This window comes from Paecilomyces variotii (assembly GCF_004022145.1).
Source record: "Paecilomyces variotii strain CBS 101075 chromosome Unknown C8Q69scaffold_3, whole genome shotgun sequence".
NCBI lineage: Eukaryota > Fungi > Ascomycota > Eurotiomycetes > Eurotiales > Thermoascaceae > Paecilomyces > Paecilomyces variotii.
Window position 1 is genome coordinate 1,748,999 of NW_021167142.1, and position 21,588 is coordinate 1,770,586.

At 49.2% G+C, this 21,588-nt stretch overlaps 11 protein-coding genes across 11 annotated transcripts; 7 read left to right on the forward strand and 4 right to left on the reverse strand.

The window, feature by feature from the left end:
* Positions 1–648: 648 nt before the first annotated feature.
* C8Q69DRAFT_443490 (hypothetical protein) lies at positions 649–1,489 on the forward strand (the record flags this gene model as incomplete). The annotated part of the gene is made up of 2 exons (XM_028628915.1): positions 649–810; positions 872–1,489. The coding sequence occupies 2 exons, from the start codon at positions 649–651 to the stop codon at positions 1,487–1,489; spliced, it is 780 nt and encodes a 259-aa protein (XP_028486731.1).
* A 731-nt stretch (positions 1,490–2,220) lies between these two features.
* Positions 2,221–3,209, reverse strand: C8Q69DRAFT_215425 (hypothetical protein). The gene has a single exon (XM_028626241.1). The coding sequence runs from the start codon at positions 3,123–3,125 to the stop codon at positions 2,250–2,252; it is 876 nt and encodes a 291-aa protein (XP_028486732.1). The 5' UTR covers positions 3,126–3,209; the 3' UTR covers positions 2,221–2,249.
* Positions 3,210–4,208: 999 nt separating this feature from the next.
* On the reverse strand, positions 4,209–5,515 carry C8Q69DRAFT_505959 (P-loop containing nucleoside triphosphate hydrolase protein; the record flags this gene model as incomplete). The annotated part of the gene is made up of 2 exons (XM_028632755.1): positions 4,209–5,176; positions 5,248–5,515. 2 exons carry the CDS (start codon positions 5,513–5,515, stop codon positions 4,209–4,211), a joined length of 1,236 nt encoding a protein of 411 aa, XP_028486733.1.
* Positions 5,516–6,736: 1,221 nt separating this feature from the next.
* On the forward strand, positions 6,737–8,618 carry C8Q69DRAFT_485949 (ankyrin unc44; the record flags this gene model as incomplete). Its single annotated transcript, XM_028631864.1, has 4 exons — positions 6,737–6,941; positions 7,471–8,253; positions 8,284–8,366; positions 8,397–8,618. The coding sequence occupies 4 exons, from the start codon at positions 6,737–6,739 to the stop codon at positions 8,616–8,618; spliced, it is 1,293 nt and encodes a 430-aa protein (XP_028486734.1).
* Positions 8,619–8,994: 376 nt separating this feature from the next.
* Positions 8,995–9,968, reverse strand: C8Q69DRAFT_215435 (hypothetical protein). The gene has a single exon (XM_028626242.1). The coding sequence runs from the start codon at positions 9,863–9,865 to the stop codon at positions 9,371–9,373; it is 495 nt and encodes a 164-aa protein (XP_028486735.1). The 5' UTR covers positions 9,866–9,968; the 3' UTR covers positions 8,995–9,370.
* Positions 9,969–11,088: 1,120 nt separating this feature from the next.
* C8Q69DRAFT_215489 (hypothetical protein) lies at positions 11,089–12,172 on the forward strand. Its single transcript, XM_028626243.1, has 2 exons — positions 11,089–11,988; positions 12,061–12,172. Exons 1-2 carry the CDS (start codon positions 11,270–11,272, stop codon positions 12,065–12,067), a joined length of 726 nt encoding a protein of 241 aa, XP_028486736.1. The 5' UTR covers positions 11,089–11,269; the 3' UTR covers positions 12,068–12,172.
* Positions 12,173–13,164: 992 nt separating this feature from the next.
* On the forward strand, positions 13,165–13,860 carry C8Q69DRAFT_443496 (putative integral membrane protein; the record flags this gene model as incomplete). Its single annotated transcript, XM_028628916.1, has 1 exon — positions 13,165–13,860. One exon carries the CDS (start codon positions 13,165–13,167, stop codon positions 13,858–13,860), a length of 696 nt encoding a protein of 231 aa, XP_028486737.1.
* A 584-nt stretch (positions 13,861–14,444) lies between these two features.
* On the forward strand, positions 14,445–15,539 carry C8Q69DRAFT_215513 (40S ribosomal protein S8-A). Its single transcript, XM_028626244.1, has 2 exons — positions 14,445–14,679; positions 14,784–15,539. Exons 1-2 carry the CDS (start codon positions 14,606–14,608, stop codon positions 15,313–15,315), a joined length of 606 nt encoding a protein of 201 aa, XP_028486738.1. The 5' UTR covers positions 14,445–14,605; the 3' UTR covers positions 15,316–15,539.
* Positions 15,540–16,179: 640 nt separating this feature from the next.
* On the forward strand, positions 16,180–17,178 carry C8Q69DRAFT_505965 (Ser/Thr protein phosphatase; the record flags this gene model as incomplete). The annotated part of the gene is made up of 1 exon (XM_028632756.1): positions 16,180–17,178. One exon carries the CDS (start codon positions 16,180–16,182, stop codon positions 17,176–17,178), a length of 999 nt encoding a protein of 332 aa, XP_028486739.1.
* A 377-nt stretch (positions 17,179–17,555) lies between these two features.
* Positions 17,556–18,770, forward strand: C8Q69DRAFT_443499 (hypothetical protein; the record flags this gene model as incomplete). The annotated part of the gene is made up of 1 exon (XM_028628917.1): positions 17,556–18,770. One exon carries the CDS (start codon positions 17,556–17,558, stop codon positions 18,768–18,770), a length of 1,215 nt encoding a protein of 404 aa, XP_028486740.1.
* Positions 18,771–19,849: 1,079 nt separating this feature from the next.
* C8Q69DRAFT_462331 (Alpha/Beta hydrolase protein) lies at positions 19,850–21,275 on the reverse strand. Its single transcript, XM_028630307.1, has one exon. It carries the CDS (start codon positions 21,040–21,042, stop codon positions 20,005–20,007), a length of 1,038 nt encoding a protein of 345 aa, XP_028486741.1. The 5' UTR covers positions 21,043–21,275; the 3' UTR covers positions 19,850–20,004.
* Between the last annotated feature and the right edge of the window lie 313 nt (positions 21,276–21,588).

The window sequence follows — 21,588 nt, forward strand, 5'->3', positions numbered from 1 at the left end:
CCCGCATCCTCTCAGCCTTGCTGTGCCGCAGTTTGAGCGTCTTTGTATATTCTCTGTAGGCTGAAGCTGCCTGGAGCCTGGATTCTCCACCAAGCGCAGGCTGTTCACCTCCATTGTTGGAGCTCGCTCAGGCAGAGGCGTGGGAGAACTCCGCCAGGGTGATCCTAGATAGCAATCTTCGAGATATATGGTTGATCTCTCTAATACCTACCTACCTAGTTATACAATGTATCAATAAGTCACATGATACTTTTAATAAGATACAACAAAACAGCGGATGTTTTACAAATATTCTTTGAGTGAAATATAGCTATTTACTACAGAAAAAGCACAACACTGCATAGTATAACAACGAGTCATAGCTTAACTGCCTGCTACTTTCACAGACCCACAGTATTCTAGCATAAAGAGCTCGTGATTTGTTTTTTTTGTTTTTTGTTTTTTTTTTTTGTTTTTTTTTTTTTTTTTAGGTGTGTTGACTCTGGCTTGCGCAGGATCATGCCTACAGCAACACCAGACGCGTTAAGATCTTTTATGCTTTATATGACTCACTGCGCTCCCACAAAGATGACACACACTGAATTTTCTGATACTTTAAGACACCCCCTCTTTCTGTCTCCATTTTTGAACCAACCCTCAATCCAAGATATGGTTTCTCGTCGGGCCCGCAAGGGTATATCTCGCGGTGAGCGAGATCGGAAGAAAGAACAAAATAAGAACTTAGCTCAACCCTCTGCAGTACAGAAGAAGCTGCCATCGAAGTCGAGAAGGGATCGAAAGAAGGCAATTCAACAAGCTTCAAAATCTACCGTAAGTACATACATCCAGTACCATCTCTCTCTTTAACAGAATCTGAAAAAACAAAAAACAGGCTGGAAATCCGAAGGAAATACACACAACTCCTCAACCTGGCGATATCTACAACGGGATCCCAACCACGGCTATTGAAAAGGTCTTCTCCTTAGCCCTTCAATACCGACATATGAACCCCAGCATAGATGTCATCACCAGCCTTAGCAAGACAAAACTAGACAGAGATATCGTCTCTTGCCTCATAGAATCGGCACTTCGACTTCTTCCTCCACCCACTACACCAGAAGGAATCAAAAAGCAACAACAACTATCTGAAAGAAAGAGAGAACTTGCTCAAAAATCTGAGAATGAATTCATCGACGCTCTTCGCAAAAAGGGTTACGAGTTCCTAACTGAGAAAGAGCAACAAAAGAAGGGAGATAAGACCGGGGTAACTCCCGACGTCCGATTTAAAGACCCTGTCAATATCTCTGGACATGTTTGTTCTTGGCTGGAATATAAGAGCTTTTTCGGGTTTCGAAAAAATCCTTTTGTAGCCACGAAAAATAGGAAGCAGTTGAGGAAGTATGCGATGGAAATCGGACCAGGTGCTGTCGTGTACAAATTCGGGTATGAGATGGGGCATTTGGATATGGATGGAGTTAAGGCTTTTCGTGAGAGTGATCTTTTGGCGTAACTACAGTAGCTAGGGCCTACAGTAGCTGAGGCGTGGAGGAGGGACACTCGTTACAGGAGACCAGCGATTGGTTTTAATAAAACACTACTGCTAGACTTCTTGCAAGTACGTATATATCTTTACACGAATCAGAGATTAAGCTTTGAGGTATATATCTTAACACCTCAAATTTCAGGGCACTCTTAGTATAAGGTTACCAAGTATAGCTAGACCAGGTAGACCAGCTCTACTCTGCTTTTCACCAGCGGTATTCTTACTGTGGTAAGACTCTGCCTTGCTCTAGCCCTTCTTTGCTTCCCCTCAACTCCTCATCTCCTGACTTCTCTCCTTATGTATGTACATACAAATGAGATCCGTTCTCCTATTATCATGCTCTATTTTACACAGACCTCCCCTACCCAATAGCGCCGTCACGTCATGTTACTCCTGGATTTAATGGCAAAAAAGGAAAAAAAAAAAAAAAAAAAAAAAAGGAGAAAAGCATCTTATCAGTAATTTCTATCAGAGATGGACAAAATAACCAAGCATAAAGAGGACAAAAGAGCAAAGAAATATCAAGAAATCATGAGAAAATAGTCTAGTATCATGCAATAAGAACAATGCATATCCCACACTCTCAGATCAGCCAACCAAGAACTCACCGCGCTTAACTTGAAAGCCTCGTAAGGATAACTTGACAACGTAACTGAAAAGTTAGGAGCCGAAGAATATCGGAGGAGCAATAGCATGTAACTTACCTAGATAGGTTCTTACCAGCATTCTAGCCCTTGGCAACAGGTCTTATTAGCATGCTCGGGTACACAAACTCGGGCGGCGTGACCACGTAGATCGGGAGGCCACGATACGTCCGCGAGTTGTAATTGTAGAACAACGCCGTGAGATGGATGTCTTGGACCTGAACCCGCCAACTGCCTGGGCAAGAGAAGTAGTTCATTATCGAGGCATCGTCCCGGAAACCGAAGCGTACAGACTTGCGCAGCTCTGTAAACTCGTGTCGCAGGCCCAAGATGTGCCCGATTTCGTGGGCGAAGAAGTTGGCCATGTACTTCTTGTTATCCTCGCGAAAAGCTGCACCGTAAACGAACAGCGTACGGCTCTCAGGTGTGTCGGCGTTGGGGAAGAAGGATTGAGCGAGGGTTCGGTTGTCCCTGCTCGCTGGCATCTGGCGATAGACGAGCCGGAACGTGGCCGGACAGTCGCGGTCTACAAGCCTGAACGTCACACCGGTGCCCTTCCAGAGGGCTACCGCTTCGACGAGCTTGCCCGTGGCGTAGGTGGCCTTGTCGCGGGTTGGGAAGCTTTCGGCGCAGACGGTGAAGGTGACGGTCGAAGCCCTTACCCACCGCCAGATGGCCGTGCCCATCCCGAGACGGATCGAAGTGATATCTCCGCCGGCAGACTCCTCCTCGGTGGCGCAGTAAGTCTGAGGTAGGCAGACTTCAGTGTGTCTGGTGTTGAAGAGTCCAGAAACTAAACCAGCGACCCTGGCCGCCATTTCCGCGAGGACGCCGGTAATAGTGAACGAACAACCACTTCGGAGAGGAGCATCAGGGACATCAGGTTCGGGTTCCCTAATGACCTGCTCGTCGGCACAGTCGATGATCGACTTTGTTGGTCGGAAGAGTTTTCCAAACATTTTGATGGCACGTAATCTGTGAAGAAGAGAATAAGGACCAAGAGACAGGAACGCTTCCCTGGATAGCTGATTGTGCCTCGAAGAACGCGCATGCTGGGTATCATTATATACGTCGGATAGACGTCGACATAATAAAACGTTTTTTGAATCCTGAGATTAACAGTTGCCCTAATACTCCAAACCATTTCGACTTATTCTGATGTGGACTGCTGTCTTTGGGAAGCCGCAAGAACGACACAATATCTGTCGCAAGGCATCGAACCATATACATTGCTGAAGGCTGAAGGCAGACGGCGATATCCGTTGCTTGAAAAAGTTTCTCTTCATATTGATCAGACTTATCTCTCCAGGAGGGAGAGTTGTGGCAGTGAGAAAAGATGTTAGGAATCTTCCACTTATGTGCAGACTGTTCGCAGTGTGGATCGTTTTTCGATAAAACTTTTGTCTCTCCAGTATACTGCTGTAAAAGTTTTGGGCTTCGGTGGTAGATGTAAGTCCAATGACGGCGGTTGCGAACAAAAGTTTTAACCCCATCGGTCAGGTACTATCAAGATTCGCCAGCAAACTTAGTTACTTGGCTAAAATCAGTTGCCGTTTTCTGAGAGCTGAGAGCTGTGGCTGGCTGATAATACCTGGCGCTAACTAACTATTTCAAATACTTTATGTCAGTACTAAGTATCAGCGCGAAGAGATCATCACCCGTTTCTTATTGTCCCTTGAGCCTGAAAAAAGAAAAGATAATAATGATATATCAACCTGAGTACGTGTCGTGTCCTGCACCCCATGCCTGGTAGATGGGCTTGTCAGTGTAATGCCTATAGCCTTATATAGCGAGAGCAGTTCTTAGACGTTGCCCAAGAATCCTAGTCTTGCTTCCTGGCGCAGCAGTTTAGCTCCTAGAATGCTCCCTAGGGGTTAGGTCGTGACAGTCAGGAAAACGAAGTATCATGGACTCTATGGAATAGACCGAATTTGAAATATGTATGTATATATGTATGTACAAGTACATCCAGTAGCTAGAAATATGATCTTGAGTAAATCGCTAGCCAATCTAATCCGCAGACCCTGTGATATCTATATTTGTTACGCTATGTAAGAAGATGACAATGGAGACTCTGCCTTGTTGCCCTTATTAATTATCTCCGTCCTGTGGTCGCCCCTTCTGCCTCTCCGGTCTGTGCTGCCGAACCTGCTGTGGAAATCCCCAATCTTAGCAACCAGCTCGGATTTGGGAGCTGGACGAACCGCTTGCTTGGCCCAAAGGAAGTGATCTCGGCGAAGCATGCGGTCGGCGCCACCGGCCATGTCTCCCTGCTTGGATGTCTCTGAGAGGCCTTTTTCGAGCTTGTTGCGGTGCATCTCCCGCACGGCCTCAATGGCAGCCTCCCAGACAAAGTCTCGGAGATCGGAGCCTGTGTAATCCTGCGTTGACCTGGCGATTTCGGCCAGGTCGAGATCCGGGTCCGTCTTCTCACCAGCCAGATGGATTTGCAGGATCCTCTCACGGCCTACGACATCAGGGATGTCAACCATGATGCGTCGTCCCAAGCGGCGGAGAATCCCCTCATCGATGTCGAAGGGCCGGTTAGATGCCGCGATCACCATGGGCTTGTTGGCACCCGCGGCGTTGATGCCGTCCATCTCGGCCAGGAACTGGTTGAGGTCGGATAGATGGCCGCGGCAGTTTCCCTCTGCTGATCGGGATCGGAAAATGGAGTCGGCCTCGTCGACGAAGATGATGCAGGGATAGTGCCGGCGCGCATATGCGAACATACGCTTGATTTTCTTCTCGCCCTCGCCTACGAACTTGGATCGGATGTCCGCACCGGAAATGGCAAGCATCCTGGCGTTGGCTTGTTTAGCAAGCGCCCGGACAAGAAGAGTCTTGCCGGTTCCTGGTGGCCCGTATAGGAGGACTCCAAGGCTCGAGGACTTGGATAAGATCCCAACCTTGAAGGCTTTGGGGTCCTGGATCGACAAGGTCAGGACGTCGAGTGCATCGAGCACGTCGGGGCTGACGTGGACCTGCTCGAATGTCTCCGTGACATTGCCTAGACCTGTCAGCACAGCCAACGATCTCCAACATGAATCGGCTGGGAGACCCCTGTCTGGAGTTCCTTACCAGGCTCGACGATGCATTCGCTGAATTCTCCGTCGCTGTTGTCATCGTCGTTGTCACCGCATCCCAAGAGCACGCGCATTCCAAGCGAGGCGTCCCCGAAGGTCTCAATTCGCGCCTTCTTCCCACTGCGGTCCTCCTTGTCGTCGATGTCTTTCCGCTTCGAAGGACCGCTTGATCCTTCCGCAGTCGAAGAGCTCGCGCCGGACGTATACTCTGGATGCTTGGGATACGATTCAGCCTTACTCGCCTCAATGGCTCGCCGCAGCATATCCTCCTCTATGATCTCCGTGATCGCAGAGAAGGACTTAGACATGGCGCGAAAGAATTGGAGTCGACCGGGGCGGATTCTGTCTGATTCGAGAGGAACAGGAGCAAACTAGTATTGATCAAAGACTCTCAAGCGTATACAAAATAGTATACAAAATAGGCGAGGAAACCAGAAACGTTGATTCTCATATAAGGCAGTGCTTGCTTTCTGGACAAGAAATGTTATCTTCTATAGTTCGGAATCGCCGTCACAGATTAGCTTGAAAAGCCTTATAACACGTCGAGGAGTTACCTGCAGACTAAATTTGAGGTCTCTGGTTGCCTTTTTCTACATGTCGGATGGCGGACGCCCTAGCCATTCAGATATCTCAGTGGAAGATATTTCTCTTTTCGCGCTCTCAGCAAGCTGAGTATTACGTGGCAAATCTTACGCTTGTTTCAGTTGCTGTGAAATGTCGAGGCTGAGATTCATGCCCAACAGTGCCTGATTCGCTGTGAAGAACGAGGCAGTGAATGCCTCGACATAATACGTACATCGCGTATCACAGTCAAAATGGCAACTGGAGAACTCGACAATCTAGCTCTTTTTCTGTCCACTCTTGTCTTGTTTTCCTATACTCTCTTGTTTTCTGTTAGAGATCCAGGCAGACTAACAAGGAGTTCTCCTTTTTGGTCGACTCATTTGCTCTTTGGATAAGACGTCAACCGAATCAAGCTGTGAATTTACCGCCATTTGCAGACTTCCCCAAAAGACACACGCCCTCAGAACCATAGCAATGCCAGACTCTTCAGAGCCTTCTGGGATGTCCAATACCGTACGTGGACCCCAAAGAGCACTGAGGGCATCCAAAATAGAAGATGCAAAATGGGAAGAGCACAAAGACACGATCAAGAAGCTATACATCGATGAGAATATGAGACTGGACGATTTGGCAAAGCACATGGAGAAGGAGTACAAATTCAAAGCAAGGCAAGTGTACTATTCCAACAGCACAATGATCATGTGGTAGCTGACTGCGTTGGATTCTGCTCCAGTGACCAGCAATATAGAATCCAATTCGCCAAGTGGGATCTACGAAAGAACAGAAGGAAGAATGAGAAACGACCTGCAAGCCCCGGATTAGGTATGTGGCCCTGGCGCGAGGTGTATGAAACGTCCGAGAGCTTGTTTACAAATACCTAAGTGAGATACTGAATAATATAACTAGATCAACCAAGAAAGATGATGGGCCCCCCATCCGGTTGTAATGGACCACTGGATAGTTTACAGAGTCGTCGTGGCGCTCAACAAAGCATCGATGGGACTAATATGGATGCCTCTATGCAATTTAACTCACTACTAAGCCAACCGTTGGACTTGGACACCTGTGACAACCCCATTCCATCCACGTTTGATCCTATATTCTCCGCATCGGACTTTGGCTTTGGTACGGGACCTTGGTCCCCTGTAAGTTTCCCCGCGCCCTTCCATTGTATGAATGAGGCTAAAGTGGCGTGAACAATCATGGCAGACGACACTATATCCGTTGCTATCAGGCCAACCGTCCCTAATATCTCATCAGAATTCACATGGAACCTCTTTTCCAATGGCTGTTCCCTATAATTCACATGCAGCCTCTTTCCCGATGGGCACGTCCTATAATTTAGGACAATCATCCCAGGCATATTATCACAAAGAAAAGTCGCCGGGCCATGAACGAGTGAACATAATCGACACGGTAAGCAGGAAGCAGTCACAGCTGAGACAGTTTCGTGGCAGCAGCACCGGCAGATCCCCCATGAAGAGGCAAGCCATCCATCAGGCAGTACAAGCCGGCTCTCTAAATGCTGTCAAACTTTTGCTCAGCGTAGATCCTAAGTGCGCTCATAGTCATACGACGGAAGGCATAAACACGATTTGGATCGCAGCTCAAGGAGGCCATGCCAACATCATCGGGCTGCTGATCAACCAACAAGTCGATGTGAACGCTCCCGCAATTGAGAGTAGGCGTACGCCAATCCATCAGGCTGCTCAGAACGGACATCTGAAGGTCGTCGAACTGCTCCTGGAACACGGGGCTATGGCAGATCCAATCGATTCTGATCATATAACACCTCTCTGGAGCGCTGCTCAAGAGGGGCACTATGATATTTGCAAACTGCTTCTGGAAAATGATGTGGCGATCGAGGTCGAATCTTCTGATGCAGCTCGCCGTCCGATGCATCAGGCAGCTCAATGTGGGCATCTGAGAATCGTTGAGCTGCTATTGTCTTACGGGGCAGCCCCCGACCCGACAGACAATTCCGGTATAACTCCCCTTTGGAGCGCAGCACAACAGGGCCACGCCAAGATCGTACGTCGGCTGCTGGAGGCAGACGCAAGGGTTGACGTGACTTCATATGACGGATCCCGACAGCCAATTCACCAAGCGGCCCAAAATGGTCACCTTGAAACCGTGCAGGTTCTTCTAGATTTCGGTGCGAAGGCTACACCAGAGGAGGACAGTTTTGACGACACGACTCCTTCGCCGTTTTGGCTGGCTTGTGGCTCGACGAATGGCAATACCGACATTGTCAAGCTGTTTCTTCATCATGGAGCAGATGTAAATTTCTCCGTGGCAAGCTCGGGAAAGAAGCCGCTCCACGCAGCGGCATACAGGGGTCACGTCGACATCACGCGACTTCTTATCGAGAGAGGATGCAATGTCGATGCCAAAGAGGATGACGGCTGGACGGCATTGATGTTGGCCTCACAGGAGGGTCATTTACCGTTAGTGAACCTTCTTGTAGAGAAAAGCGCGAATGTGAACGCAGAAGAGAAAGATGGGGCAACGTCTCTGTGGATAGCGTCTCAGCAGGGGCACACTGAGATTGTCCGAAGGCTTCTGGAACTGGAAGCCAAGCAACTACCCACCAGGTCTGCGCAGAGACGGCCGATCCACCAAGCCGCTCAGAATGGACACCTATCTGTCTTACAGATGCTGTTGAAGGCGGCTCCAGAAGATATCAACGCCGAGGATAAGAATGGGGCGACGCCTCTATTACTCGCTGCACAGGAGAACCAGCCGAGATATCTGGCCATAATGAACCATCTGATTTCAATGGGGGCTAAAGCCTCGGTCTAGCTAGTTCGTGAGGTCATAATCTGTGTGGATAGGATAACTGGCATTAGCCCACCAAAAGGCCTATTGTTATGATTAGGTTATGTATGTAGCTCCATTATTCACACCAGCGTTGTAGACTACTCTGTTTCTTCTGCGGTATCAGATTCTCTTTTCTAATGAGTCATGATTCAAATTATAAAACCTAAGATTCGTGACGATATCGGAGAAATGTAATACAAGAGGTACGTGAAACGCGACGAGATCATAAAGGGTAGTGGTGATATACAGGATCAACTAGGTATAAGAGTTCAAAGTTGGATCAAACAGAAAAGAAAAAAAGAATAAGTAAAATTACAAAGACAAGACGCCCACAAGGGAAGATTCAAGTTTGTTACCTCGGTAGGTAGAGTACTTCTATCAAGAAGCCAGGCCAGAGTGAACTAGACCAGACCAGAAAGAAATTCAGATCATCTTTTCGTTCGAGTAGCTGTCGGATGGGGTAGGATATGATAGCCCCTCGATGCGTATAGCCGGCGAGGGTCGACTTTATAAAACGGTTGTATCGATCGTGCAGTGTACAGAGCCGGTCGGTAGAAGGTGATGGACGCGGAGTATCGATTGAAGAGATTGCGAGAAAGGTATATTGTGTCCTTCTTTTTCGTCTATGCACTGCATTTGTTCAAGACCTTTTAGAACTCTAAGCTCTATCCAAGTGAATTTGGGAAGAAGGAAGGGGAAGAGAAAAAAGAGACAAATTAAGGGAGAGGGAAAACTTACAGCAAAGCCAAGGTCAAATCACCATGGATACTAGCCTTCAATTCGACTTCCACGTCCAGATTCAGCTCGAGCTTGAGCTTCAATCCTTCCTCGTCGTCAATAGAGGTTTGCTTGTTCTGGTTATCGGCCGTCTGGAGACTCTGGTTGGGATTTCCTTCTCGCATGGGGATCTCTCCCCGTTGAGCGCGTGCGTAGGTGACTGGTCCATCCATGGAGGTCTCTGGAGGCCCGATGCGCTCAAAGGGCTGCATTGACTTGCGTGCGGACTGCGGTGATGCTGTCTTCATACCCTTATAGTTTGGGTCGATGTCATTCTGCTGTTGCTGTCTCTGCGGCTGTTGCTGTCGTCGTTGCAACTGCTGGTGTTGTTGCGGCTCCTCATCGTCGCTGTATTCCTCATCTGAGAAGTCGGAGTAGTCATAGTCGTCGCCGGAAGAGTAGTCGTCCTCCTCGACGGGGGCTTGTTGTCTTTTTTTCTCCACGGCCGACATTGTATCTTAAGTGTTTTTTTATTATAAAAAGGCGATGTAGGTTTTGCGAGATGAGTAGAAGGTTATGTAGAAGGATATTTGAAGAGAGTCTGGATAAGATCAGAGGGGGGAAACGAAAACCACTTGAAGAGTACTACTCGATGATGTGCAACTATAAACTATTATTGTTAAGCGCTCGATCGGTTTGCCTGCTGTCTTGACGACATCATCCCGCGATGGCTATCATTGTTGGTCTGGATGACGATAGATAGATAACCATGACATGACGTCTGGGCTGGGGATCATCGTGGCTGCGTCAACCAGGCACGGTTAGACATACTTAATACTCGTCGAAGTATGGTACCATAATTCTCCGACTGGGCGCGTGGCCAACGTCTACTATGGTACCGACATAATTTAATTAGACTGACGCCCCACGCAACCTTCTAGAGTAGAGTAGACGCTTGGACACTTGAATCGGCCGATCAGATCGATCTGTTACAAGTATGGTATGTATGGCAGATCAACAGAGACATGCATGCACTTTAGCCCCCCGTCTAGCGCTCCCAACCGTTACGAGGCCCTCATACTCCAACAATGATAATTACCCTAACTGATGCGAGTGTAGAATAATATGCATCCGATCATCCTAACCATCCAGAAATAGAAACATAAGTAAAAAGAAATCGAAATCTTCGAGCAAGATTGACCAGTTAGCAGCGTTGGCAGACAGTCCCGCCTACAACCCTAAGCCCTAAGCCCTGTGGCCGTCCCAAAGGATCCCGGACGCCCTTCACGTCATCACGCTTGAGCCATTCAACAATGAGAGCCCATCATATCGTATCGTATCGACAACGGCCTTTCTGTGCTAAGAATAATTTAATAAAACTTGATCCTACACGGGCTGGATAGACGGCACGTCCCACCGAAATCTGTCAACCACGTCGGACCCGTTGTCCAGTCTGCTTTCCCATTCCCACTTCCTGTCATATTTGACCCCCCTACCAGGGGTCGCCCTGCGGGACAGTAGAATCGTTATCTCACATCGCTCCTTGATATACATCCTCCCACGTTGTTTCTCGCTTAGGGAACGTCATGGGTGTCCGCGTGGGTGCAACCCCTCCCTGTCATGGCCCTCCTTGGTGGAGAGGATGACGCTGTTTCTACAGATGATGTTCTGGTTGTCTTCATAATGCCTTGCTGCATCTGACGTCGACGGCAACCAGCAGACCAAGGTTTGATTGCGTGGATGATATTTCTATTCAAGTGGAATACTCTACGTCCTTCGCACGTCCAGACAATCTTGTATGATATTTATATGATATTTATACTTTTTAGTTGAAAAACACAGACCATCCGTCTTATTATAAGTTCCTATATCCCAGACTTCCTTTCTTATAATTCCATTTGAATCCTTTTCTCGATATGGCAGACACGGAGAACAAGGAACAGCGTAACAACCCTGAAGGTGTCGACACCCAGAACGGCGAGTCTAGCAGCCAGTCTCAACAACCGCAGCAGCGGCAGAAGAGATCCCCGCCCAAGCTGAACAAGAAGCAAAAGCAAGAAAACGAGGCCAACGGTGTCGAGAACCAGCCGGACGGCGAAGCAGAAGACGCTCAGCCCAACGGTGAAGAGCAGGACATCAAGCAAGAAGACCAGGACCAGGACGAGGATCAGGATCAGGATCAGGACCAGGACCAAGACCAGGAACCTGAGCCTGAACCCGAACCTGAACCTCAGCGAAAGCCTCGACGGCAGCGACGCTCCAGACCGGTTCAGAAACAAGACACTGACACCGAAGAAATCCCACGTCCCGACATGGATTCTCCTGGTGGCCGACGCCAACGCCGCAGCAAGCGCGGTAGCCAGCAGCAGGGCGATGGCGGTCCTCTCGGTGGCGTGGACGACATTGGAAACACTGTCAATGGCGCTGGTGAACTCGTCCAAAACACCGCCGGTAAGGCCGTTAACGGCGTCACCAACACGGCAGGCAAGGCAGTCGGCGGTGCCTTGGGTGGTGGCGGAGGGGACAAGGGAGACGACGGCAAGGACGAGCAATTGCGATTGAGATTGGACTTGAACCTTGACATCGAGGTTCAGCTGAAAGCCAAGATCCACGGTGATCTGACCTTGGGACTTCTGTATGTCTCCTTTCCATCCCCTTTACTCCGCGGCGGATATTCATGGGCTATTGCTAACATCTCAGATCGTAGGAACTAAGAAGTCTTCATACCAACCAAAAACCTCAATGGACCCATCACGGATACGTCCGTCACTACAGATATAATGGTGTCATGAAAACCTACCTCTGTTCTTCCCTGTTTCACTTTTTTTATCAGCCTTGTTTCTTCACGTGTACAACTATGTGCTTTTCTGCGATATACGTCTGTACTTTTATACTATATCCGTTGCCTCAAGGCATCATGTAATATGATGCGAAGTTATACGAAGCGATGTGATGATACGCTGTTTCTTTTACCTTTGTTTGTTTTCTCAGTTACTAGAAATCTACCTAATGTAACTATACCTCCTGTGAGCCTTCTCTCCGTATAATCCCTCGCTGTAGACATATTAATCACACTCTGACTATCCTTGTATCAACATTCTGTTCTGTAAGAAAGATCGATTAGGTGGGAACAGCTACAGGATAGAGCGTTATAGTTCTCTGACAAGATAGATCGCAAGATTGAAGCACAAACCTCGCGTCGTTATATTCTGGGGTAGTAACGAAATTGGCTGCGGAACTTGAGAAATATTTATTACTCTAGAGAAGCTGAAGATGGAGTCAATTAAGAAAATTTGGAAAGAAACATCTCAGTCTAAAGTATCTCGCTTTATTTACTGTAGAGTCGCCGTATCCTATCTCGAGATCGTTGTTATCGCGGAGACATGATACTTACTTAGCGGGGTGCAAGTGTGGAGCGGACGATAGTGCCACGTGCAACTTCGAATTAGAATTCTACACACATTCAGGTCACCGAGTTAGCGGAGGGAATCATATCGAAATTGCTATGTGCTATATGAAAAGATCTCTAGAGGAGTCTAAATCTATGCAGTGGGGACACGTTCGTGTGAGATCGTGGTCATTGTGTTTTCCTGAGATGGGAAGAGATCAACCACCGGCTTCGGCATCTCAGCCGAGGCATCAGAAGTTGAGCTTGGCATCGCCGATGGACAAGGAGATCGGGACCATCTCGTCCATTTCATAACCCGATTGCTCCTGCTCACTAGCAAATTCCAGGGCATTGTTACGCAAATACCACCTTCTTGCCAATCCGACGATTTACGTATAGAAAAAGAAACCGATTCCTTTCACCATGGCCGAGGACGAGAAGCAGACAGCCGCCGCCAAACAGCGGATCATCACGCACATGAATTCAGACCATCAAGACTCTCTCGCGATGTTCCTGCAGGTCTACAACCGCCTCAACGCCTCGACAGCTAAATCCGCCCAGCTCGAAGATGTCAGTCTCTCCGACATGGTGATCAAAGCCGGCGACGGCGCGCAATACACCATCCCCATCGAACCGCCGATGAAGTCCCTCCTCGACGCACGCCACCGCTTCGTCGACATGCATGACTACTGTCTGAGCAGTCTGGGCATCTCCGATATCAAAGTCGAGCAATACAGCGCTCCTCGTGGCCATCATACTGTGATCTTCGCTCTCTGCCTCGCTACATACGTGTCCTTCTCGCGGCGCGAGAACTTCCTACCGGGTTCGCTGCTCTACGATCTGGTGTTTAAGCATTTCCCGCGTTTTACGCTGTTCTGCTACGATATACAACCGCTTCTTATCTCGTTGATGGTGGCGATCCATGCGTGCGAGGCGACTTACATGGCGCTCTATCGATTGAGGCCGTATCGCGTACCCTTCCTGTCGGGGTTGTGGTGGACATGGATGACGTCCTGCTTTATTGAAGGTTTTGGATCGTTTCAGAGGTTTGACGCGATCGTGAGAAAGGAGAAGGCCAAGAAGCAGCAGCAGAAGCCCAATCTGTCGGGCAAACCATAGAGAGAGAGCTCTCGTGTCTGGTGGTTGAGGCATGTTTGATTGTAGATGGAGTGTTGAGTTTCATACCCAGTTAGACGATGTTCTGATAGTAAATAGTGGCAGTTCTTTCTGCATGAATGTGATAAATAATCAGTGAATAATGATAATAAGGCCGTTGTGTTTCGAGGTTTAACTCTCAGTATAGTAGTAGTAGTACTGTAAGTACTTAGAAAAATCACAGTACGAATTGGGAATGCTCGGCTGGCGGGCGTGTTGTGCGCTAGTCCACATTAGGGTTAGTGCGCACTTTCGGGTAGGGCATTTTCGACAAGCGAGCCACACTGCGAAATTCAAGACAGCCGACGACAAGCACTTAACAATCGACCACCCACCCACATTGCCCGCGCCGTTGTTCTGGTGAAGGACTGCAGGTTACGAGGTTAGTATATTTGATGCCGTTGTCGCCGTTTGCATTCTCTCGAGACGAAATTGGACAACTTCGTGGTCGGGTGATACTCCGCGGCGGATTGATGGTGTCGATATCTCGTGAAGGAACCAAAGGTCAACAGAGCTTGGGTCAAAAGAGTCCTCGCGAGGAAAGCAGAAGAAAGAGAAAAAGAGAGACCTCGCGATCTATCACCTGTCTACGAAGTTTCCTACGTTCATCATCGAGAGGATTTTTTCTGCCGTCGTTGTGCCTCAAGAGAATCGCTCACTGACATCTGAATTTCCAACTCGACAGTAGTCCAGTCCATCAACCGCAAATATGGGTATTTCTCGCGACTCCCGTCACAAGCGCTCGGCCACCGGTGCGAAGAGGGCCTTCTACCGCAAGAAGAGGTATGGCACATAATGCAATACTGCAGACTTCAAGCCTGCGGGTTGTCGAGGAGTTTTCCCTTGTTTTCTTCTGTGCGGTTTCTGACGGTTCGATCTTTATACAGAGCCTTCGAGAAGGGTCGCCAGCCTGCCAACACCCGTATTGGCACCAAGAGAATCCACCTTGTCCGCACTCGTGGTGGTAACCAGAAGTTCCGTGGTCTCCGTCTGGACTCCGGTAACTTCTCCTGGGGTTCTGAGGGTATCTCCCGCAAGGTCCGCGTGATCGTGGTCGCCTACCACCCCTCCAACAACGAGCTGGTCCGCACCAACACCCTCACCAAGTCCGCTGTCGTCCAGATCGACGCTGCTCCTTTCAGACAATGGTACGAGGCCCACTACGGCCAGCCCATCGGCCGAAGACGCCAGCAGAAGGCCGCCGAGACCACCGAGGAGAAGAAGAGCAAGTCCGTTGAGAAGAAGCAGGCTGCCCGCTTCGCCGCCAGCGGTCGTGTCGAGCCCGCCCTCGAGAGACAGTTCGAGGCTGGTCGCCTGTACGCTGTCATTGCTTCCCGACCCGGCCAGAGCGGCCGTGTGGACGGTTACATCCTGGAGGGTGAGGAGCTGGCTTTCTACCAGCGTGCTATCAGGAAGTAAAGGTCCGGCGGGTAAAAAGGGTGGTTTCGGAGTTTCTTGTCAGCAATATTACTTCCAGAAAAAATCTCATGATCTGGGCGTCCGCGGATGCAATGTCTGTAGAACTCTGAGCTGTCGAACCAATCGGAATGATTTCATTTTCTTACGCTTTGTTACTCCTGGAGGGCGTGTCCACACAATATCGTTTGCTGGGGATCCCGCTGGGTGTAGGCATGATGGTTACTACCGGTATTTAACGTCTCAGGAAAAAAAATCAATCAGTGTCAGTTTCAGCAACTAGTCCAGACAATCAACCGGGTCTTGATCAAGTCGTCCCAGCAGCGGTGCGTTCAAGTTCCGACATAGTATCTACCTCACTCTGCCCACTTCATTGCGAGACTAGCCCTGCCATGTAATAATATATTCTTCTGACTTTGCCTGGTCGCCTCTGACATCTCAACTTCCTCAATGAATGGGGGAATTATCAGCATCATGTTCACTGACGCGAAGGTTGTTCCCTATCGTCTCGTAGCCCGTGGTGCTTGCGGTAAGCGTAGGCCTTGTACTCCACCGGTAGTCCGCAATGTCCATCTTATCGGCAGGCGTTCTTCCTTCCGAGGACGGCCTATAAATCAATTCAAATCAACTACGCCGTGCTACATTCTCCTAGACGTATCTACTTCTTATGCTACAGATTGTAGCATGAGATTCAGATGTCCTGTTCTTTCGACGACATTCCATCGACCCAATACGTCAGCGGGTAACTATATCGCGGGTTATAGCTGCCTCCGCAAAGAACCCCTCCCTCTGTTACTACGAACTGTCAGCACCATCATATCCCAACACGCTCACTCCATAGAGTCGAGCAAAAGAAACCACCACAAAATGAACACAATACCAGACTCCCCCGCCCTGGTCAAAGGCATCAAGACGCGGATATGCATGATCTCCGACACGCACACTTATGCCCCCTGCCCGCCACAGCAGACGGGGAATCCTTATCGCTATCCGCTGCCCAAGGCGGACGTGCTCCTCCACGCGGGCGACATCACCATGGTTGGACGCAAAATCGAACACCGCAAGATGATAGACATGTTGAAAGAGGCAGATGCGGAGGTCAAGATCGTCATTGCGGGGAACCACGACATTACGCTGGACGAAGAGTATTATAAGGAATTTGGCTACACTCGACATCGATGGGGCGGGAGTGGTGGTGGCATGGACGGCATCGAGGACCCCGCGGAGATCAAGCGGATGTATACGGGTGAAGAGGCGCGGAATGCGGGAATCGTCTATTTGGAAGAAACGCTGAAGACATTCACATTGAAGAATGGAGCTCAATTCACCTTGTATGCGTCGCCGTATCAGCCGGAGTTCTGTCGATGGGCGTTCGCGTACGAGCGGGATATTGACCGGTTCAATCCCTCGCCTCCGGTTGCAGAATTCCAGGCCCCTAATCCGGTGCCGAGTTTCCCAGATGTCGATATCATGTTGACTCACGGTCCGCCGTATGGTGTTCTAGATAAGGTGGCTTTTGGTGGACAGCACGTTGGTTGTGAGCATCTGCTCAGGGCAGATGTGCGGGCAAGACCGCGCTTGCATGTCTTTGGACACATTCACGAGGGCTACGGTGCAGAGCGGATAGACTGGGAGACTAGGACATCGACCAAACTCGAGCAGGATATCGAGGATGTACTCGATGCTCGATGCGCGTATTTTGATCTGAGCAGTAGTGGAAAGAAGCCGCTAAGATTTGGGGACGAGACATTGTTTGTGAATGCGAGCGTGGTGACGGTGAACTATAAGGCGATAAACGCTCCGTGGCTCGTGGATCTGGATCTTGAACCAGCTACAGAAGATGTGAATCCGGATGTAGAAGCATAGAGAGAGAGGAAATGTCTTCTACAGCGAAGAGGCTTGGTAGGGTCTGGAATAAGCGATAAATGCTGCCTTAGAAGATCTGGAGGATGATTGTACAGTACATACAAAGTACACTCCCAGCCTCCGATATCAGATGAAAGAAAACCGCCATCAGGCAGTCACTTCGCGTATTACCAGCCACCGCTACTTCCCACAAGACCTCCAGGACTCACGAGACAGCCCTTTAGCTAGCGAAGTCCAGCGCACAATGTTCTCCTTTGACATACTTCCTGCCACTTCGTTGAATCCCAAAAAAACCACATCTCAAACTATCTACCATCATCACCACTCCTCAAACTGCGAGCAGATACGAGAATAGAAATTCAAAGAAAACCCTCACTATGGCAGACTCGTTCACTCTCCCTATCGACGAAACCCCTAATCCAGCTCCGCTGGACCTCATCCTCTCCAACGAGGCCACTATCACTGCGTCCATCTCCATGACCCTCGAGCAGTCTCCTCGTGGACTCGCAGAAGACAGACCGCCTCCACTGTCCGCTGAGCCTGGTCCTCAGATTGACTACAAGCTGCTCCAGGCTGTCCTCAGCAGGACCAGAGGGCTCCTCGCCCCAGAAGACCTCGAGGCCATCTCCAAACTCATAAGCATCCGCAAGAAATACTGGATGGCACTGAGTGGATACACTCAAATCCACAGACAGATCCAGGACATCTGGGTCCAGCGACAGAGACTAGTCGACCAGGTGGAATCCATCAAACTTGCCGCAGCGCGGTGGTTGTCGACTTTCGCGGCGCAGATGCAATCGCCTCGTTTTAGGGGAATACGTCCGGAAGATGTTCGTAACGCTTACAAGGCCAAAGTTCAGGCCCTCCTTCGCCAGAACGCAAATTCTCAACTGCTGAACGCTAAAGAGGCTCGTGATGCAATCGGGCGGTACTATATCTACGCCAAGGGGGTTATGGGCCTTTCATCGAAGTTCATTGAGGTCAAATTGGAGACTATGCCGATCATCTACAAGGCGCAGAACGTGCTGCTGGCTTTCTGGGGTGATGAGCTGGCTGCGGCGGCTGAGGTGACGTCTGAACCCGTCTATGGAAATCCGACTGCCCATGAGCTTCCTCCCGTTTGTCAGGGAGATGGAACTGGAAACCAGTCGAAGCGCGAGAAGAGAAGCTACGATATGGTCGATAACGAGAATGACGGACAGCAGACGATCCCAGAACCGAAGAGACACCATGGGATCGAGGCGGCATCTGCCCCTGTCTATGAAAATGCAACTGCGTATGAACTTCCTCCGCATTGTCAGGGAAATGGAACTGGTGCTGGTGCTGGTACTGGTACTTCCAGCCTTTCCGCTGCTATTCAGGTCGTCGAAAATGAGTCCTCCATCTCCGTTGTCGATAACACCCGTACTTCGACGAAGGCTAGTGGGAATCAATCGAACTGCAAGAAAAGAGGCTGCGATATGGTTGATAATGAGAATGATGGACCGCAGACTATGCCAGAGCCAAAGAGACACCATGGGATTGAGGAGGATGAGAGTTGGTGGGGAGAACTGAAGCCTCTGGGCGAACCCCTCGAAGCAGACTACTGGTGATAGAATGGAGCAATAGAGGGCGCCTTTGTCCAGATGCCCTTCTTCATGATTCACTGGTTATTCAGGTAGTGGGAAAGTACCTTTGGGGGACTCCCTCGAAGGAACAATAGAGGTCACCCTTGGTCAGACATTCTTCTTCATGAGATACGATTCACTGGTTATTCAAGTGGTAGGAAAGCACCTTTGGGGAAATACGGAAGGACCAATTACAAGGTAATGATATTGATAGATTCTAGATACGGCGCTAGGTTTGGTCGCGAGCTTAATGAATTTCATTTCAAGTTGTGAATGGATACTGTTTCTTTTGTAGCCATATAATTGTATGATTCTTATGGTTCTATTGTTCAACTCGGTTTCAAGTCCTATATAACTGCTCCCTATTAAACCCTACTACCCCCTTATTATCTACAGTTTGAACCCACGCAAAGCATACGAGCTGCAACCAACGCCAGAAGTAGCCTGAAGCTCGAACCAGGCACAAGCCAACGGTCCCAGGCACCTGACTGCACTTAGGCAATAACATGGAATTTCCTAATCCAGAAATACACCGCCTTCGAAGCCATATAAACAGCTCTTATCAACTGCAATGCATCGAGGGTTCGACTCCAGGCGTACTCTTGATTCAGTATATTCACCAGGGGCCCATACGCGCTCATATCCGCGGTTCAAAGGGTTCAAAAAAATAGATTTCCATGGGCATAACCCGTAATCTTTTTTCTGAGATGAAAAGAACCACAAAAAAAGGTCCAGGGACCATGGCGCTGTTATCTCCCGCCCTCCCGGAGTTTGTCCTGACCATAGTACCTGGCGAGCCTTTCTTTGGAGGGGAATTTGGGGACCGGGGGGGCCCGCAGTCCTTAACCACTAGTCCACTGACTCGTTAGAATAGAATATTCATACATTGATATATATATCTACTCTCTGGAGGAAGTCAGGTGATGGCTGGGGAGTTGAAATGGACCAGAGACAGCACGCAAGCCCCCATCTCTACGGCATAGATATACTCTTTCTTTGCGATTCCTTCTCTTCTCGTCGTGCATGGCCTGTACTATGTTCCTTTTTTTTCTTTTTAATTCTCTATTTGTGCTACCCAGAAACCGCGCATGGCTAGTTGCTAGAAGATGGTGATGTGCAACATTGGATTGGTCCGGCGACGCTAGAGTTCATCTTTGGATTATCGGCATACATATAAGTTTGATATTGAAAGTATTCTGCAGTGGACAGATGGGCTGAATTACTTCCCAAAAACCTCCTTCAGAACCTCCACAACCAAACCATACGCCTCCTCCCTCCTCTTCTTCTCAATGTTCCCCGTAAACTTATCAAAAGCATGTCCCACCCCTTTCAACTGCACATTCATCACCTTCCTCCTCCTCCTCCTGCTCTCTTTGCCCCCTTTACGCTTCCCACCACTCTCCTTCAACTTCTCCGCCAATTCATTGCCCTCTGGCGCCAACGTATCCCCCTCACAGGTGATAATCACCACCGTATCCGGAAAGTCCTCCTCATCCACAAAAGAAGGCGAAATGAGCGGATTCCGCATAACGGACCTGTCCCGCACACTATCCGGAACATAGCACGCGTCGAAAATGCGCCCCAGGGCTGGATGGATCGGATACCGTGGTTTAGGGACGATTTTTGCTTCAGGGAGGATAGTCAAGTTCGTTACGGGGTAGAATGCCACAGTGGCTTTGATATCGAAGTCATCTTCTCCAGATGGGAGGAGGAGATTCTGTCTCAGTTGTTTCTGGAGAGAGGACGATGCGACAAGAGCTAGATTCGCACCGGCGCTAAAGCCAGATAGGACTATATTATGCGTGTCGAATCGTGCAGATTGGACCGTGATGATCCAGTGGAGGACGTCGAAGACATCCTCTGGCGCCGCGGGGAAGGGATGTTCGGGTCCCTTGCGGTAATCGGCGTCTAGGACGGGGATTCCTGTTGCGTTGGCGATGTGCGAACAGTATCTGGCATCGGAACCGAGAGAGGGAATGACGAAGCCGGAGCCGTGGAAGTTTATGATTATTGGAGTTGGGTTGTTATCGTCGTTATTGGTATCGTCGTTGTTAGTGCTGGTGTTGTTTTGTTCAGGGGTATATAAATCGGCGAGGATGAAGCGGCCTGCGTCGCGAGAGGGGATGCGAAGACGCTGTTTGTTTTTGTATTTTGGTTCTGGATGGAAAACGCGGGTAATATTGGCGATTCGGACGATGCAGCGGATGACAACAGCGATCAGTTTTAGGCGCATGTAGCTGAGGAGAGGGAGGGTCATAGTTTTATACTTTTTCTTTGGGGTTGGTTAGTATTTGAAGGTGCAAAATGAGGGCAGGACCGCCGACTCTGCGCTGTGATCGGTTGCAGATATTTACACTTATATCTTGAGGGAAGGTAGATAGAGGAATTAGACGTCTTGCTTCAAAAGACAGAAATTGGTTCGAAGCTGATTGAATCAGGCCACCAGCGCTCTTCCCCCGCTCCCCCTCCCCCACAATCCGACTGAAACGCGGAGCCTTTTTATAATAACTAGTCAAATGTTGAGAGACGCTTAAATAGACTACATGTATTGATGTGGGGCTGCACAGAATAGCCGCGGTAGCTTAACTATTTGATAGTTTCTTCCCTACTCTAGCCGCGGTAGGGACTAATTAGGTATCATGCTTCAATGGCATAAATACGATATGGATAATTAGGTAAGGACAACCAATTGATTGGTGACTGTCCAAGCTGCAGCCTGGAGTAGATAACCGGTCTATGATTGAGCACTTGGAGTTTCATATTACGAGATTAACAAGTCGAAACTCAAGGCCAGCGCTACCAA

What these genes read in the sequence shown, in the direction of transcription:
- C8Q69DRAFT_215425 (XM_028626241.1), bottom strand. Translation starts at nt 3,125, where the DNA reads ATGTTTGGAAAACTCTTCCGACCAACAAAGTCGATCATCGACTGTGCC.
- C8Q69DRAFT_215435 (XM_028626242.1), bottom strand. Translation starts at nt 9,865, where the DNA reads ATGTCGGCCGTGGAGAAAAAAAGACAACAAGCCCCCGTCGAGGAGGAC.
- C8Q69DRAFT_215489 (XM_028626243.1), top strand. Translation starts at nt 11,270, where the DNA reads ATGGCAGACACGGAGAACAAGGAACAGCGTAACAACCCTGAAGGTGTC.
- C8Q69DRAFT_215513 (XM_028626244.1), top strand. Translation starts at nt 14,606, where the DNA reads ATGGGTATTTCTCGCGACTCCCGTCACAAGCGCTCGGCCACCGGTGCG. An exon ending in GCCTTCTACCGCAAGAAGAG is followed by an intron (nt 14,680 to 14,783) that starts GTATGGCACATA and finishes ATCTTTATACAG; the next exon opens with AGCCTTCGAGAAGGGTCGCC.
- C8Q69DRAFT_462331 (XM_028630307.1), bottom strand. Translation starts at nt 21,042, where the DNA reads ATGACCCTCCCTCTCCTCAGCTACATGCGCCTAAAACTGATCGCTGTT.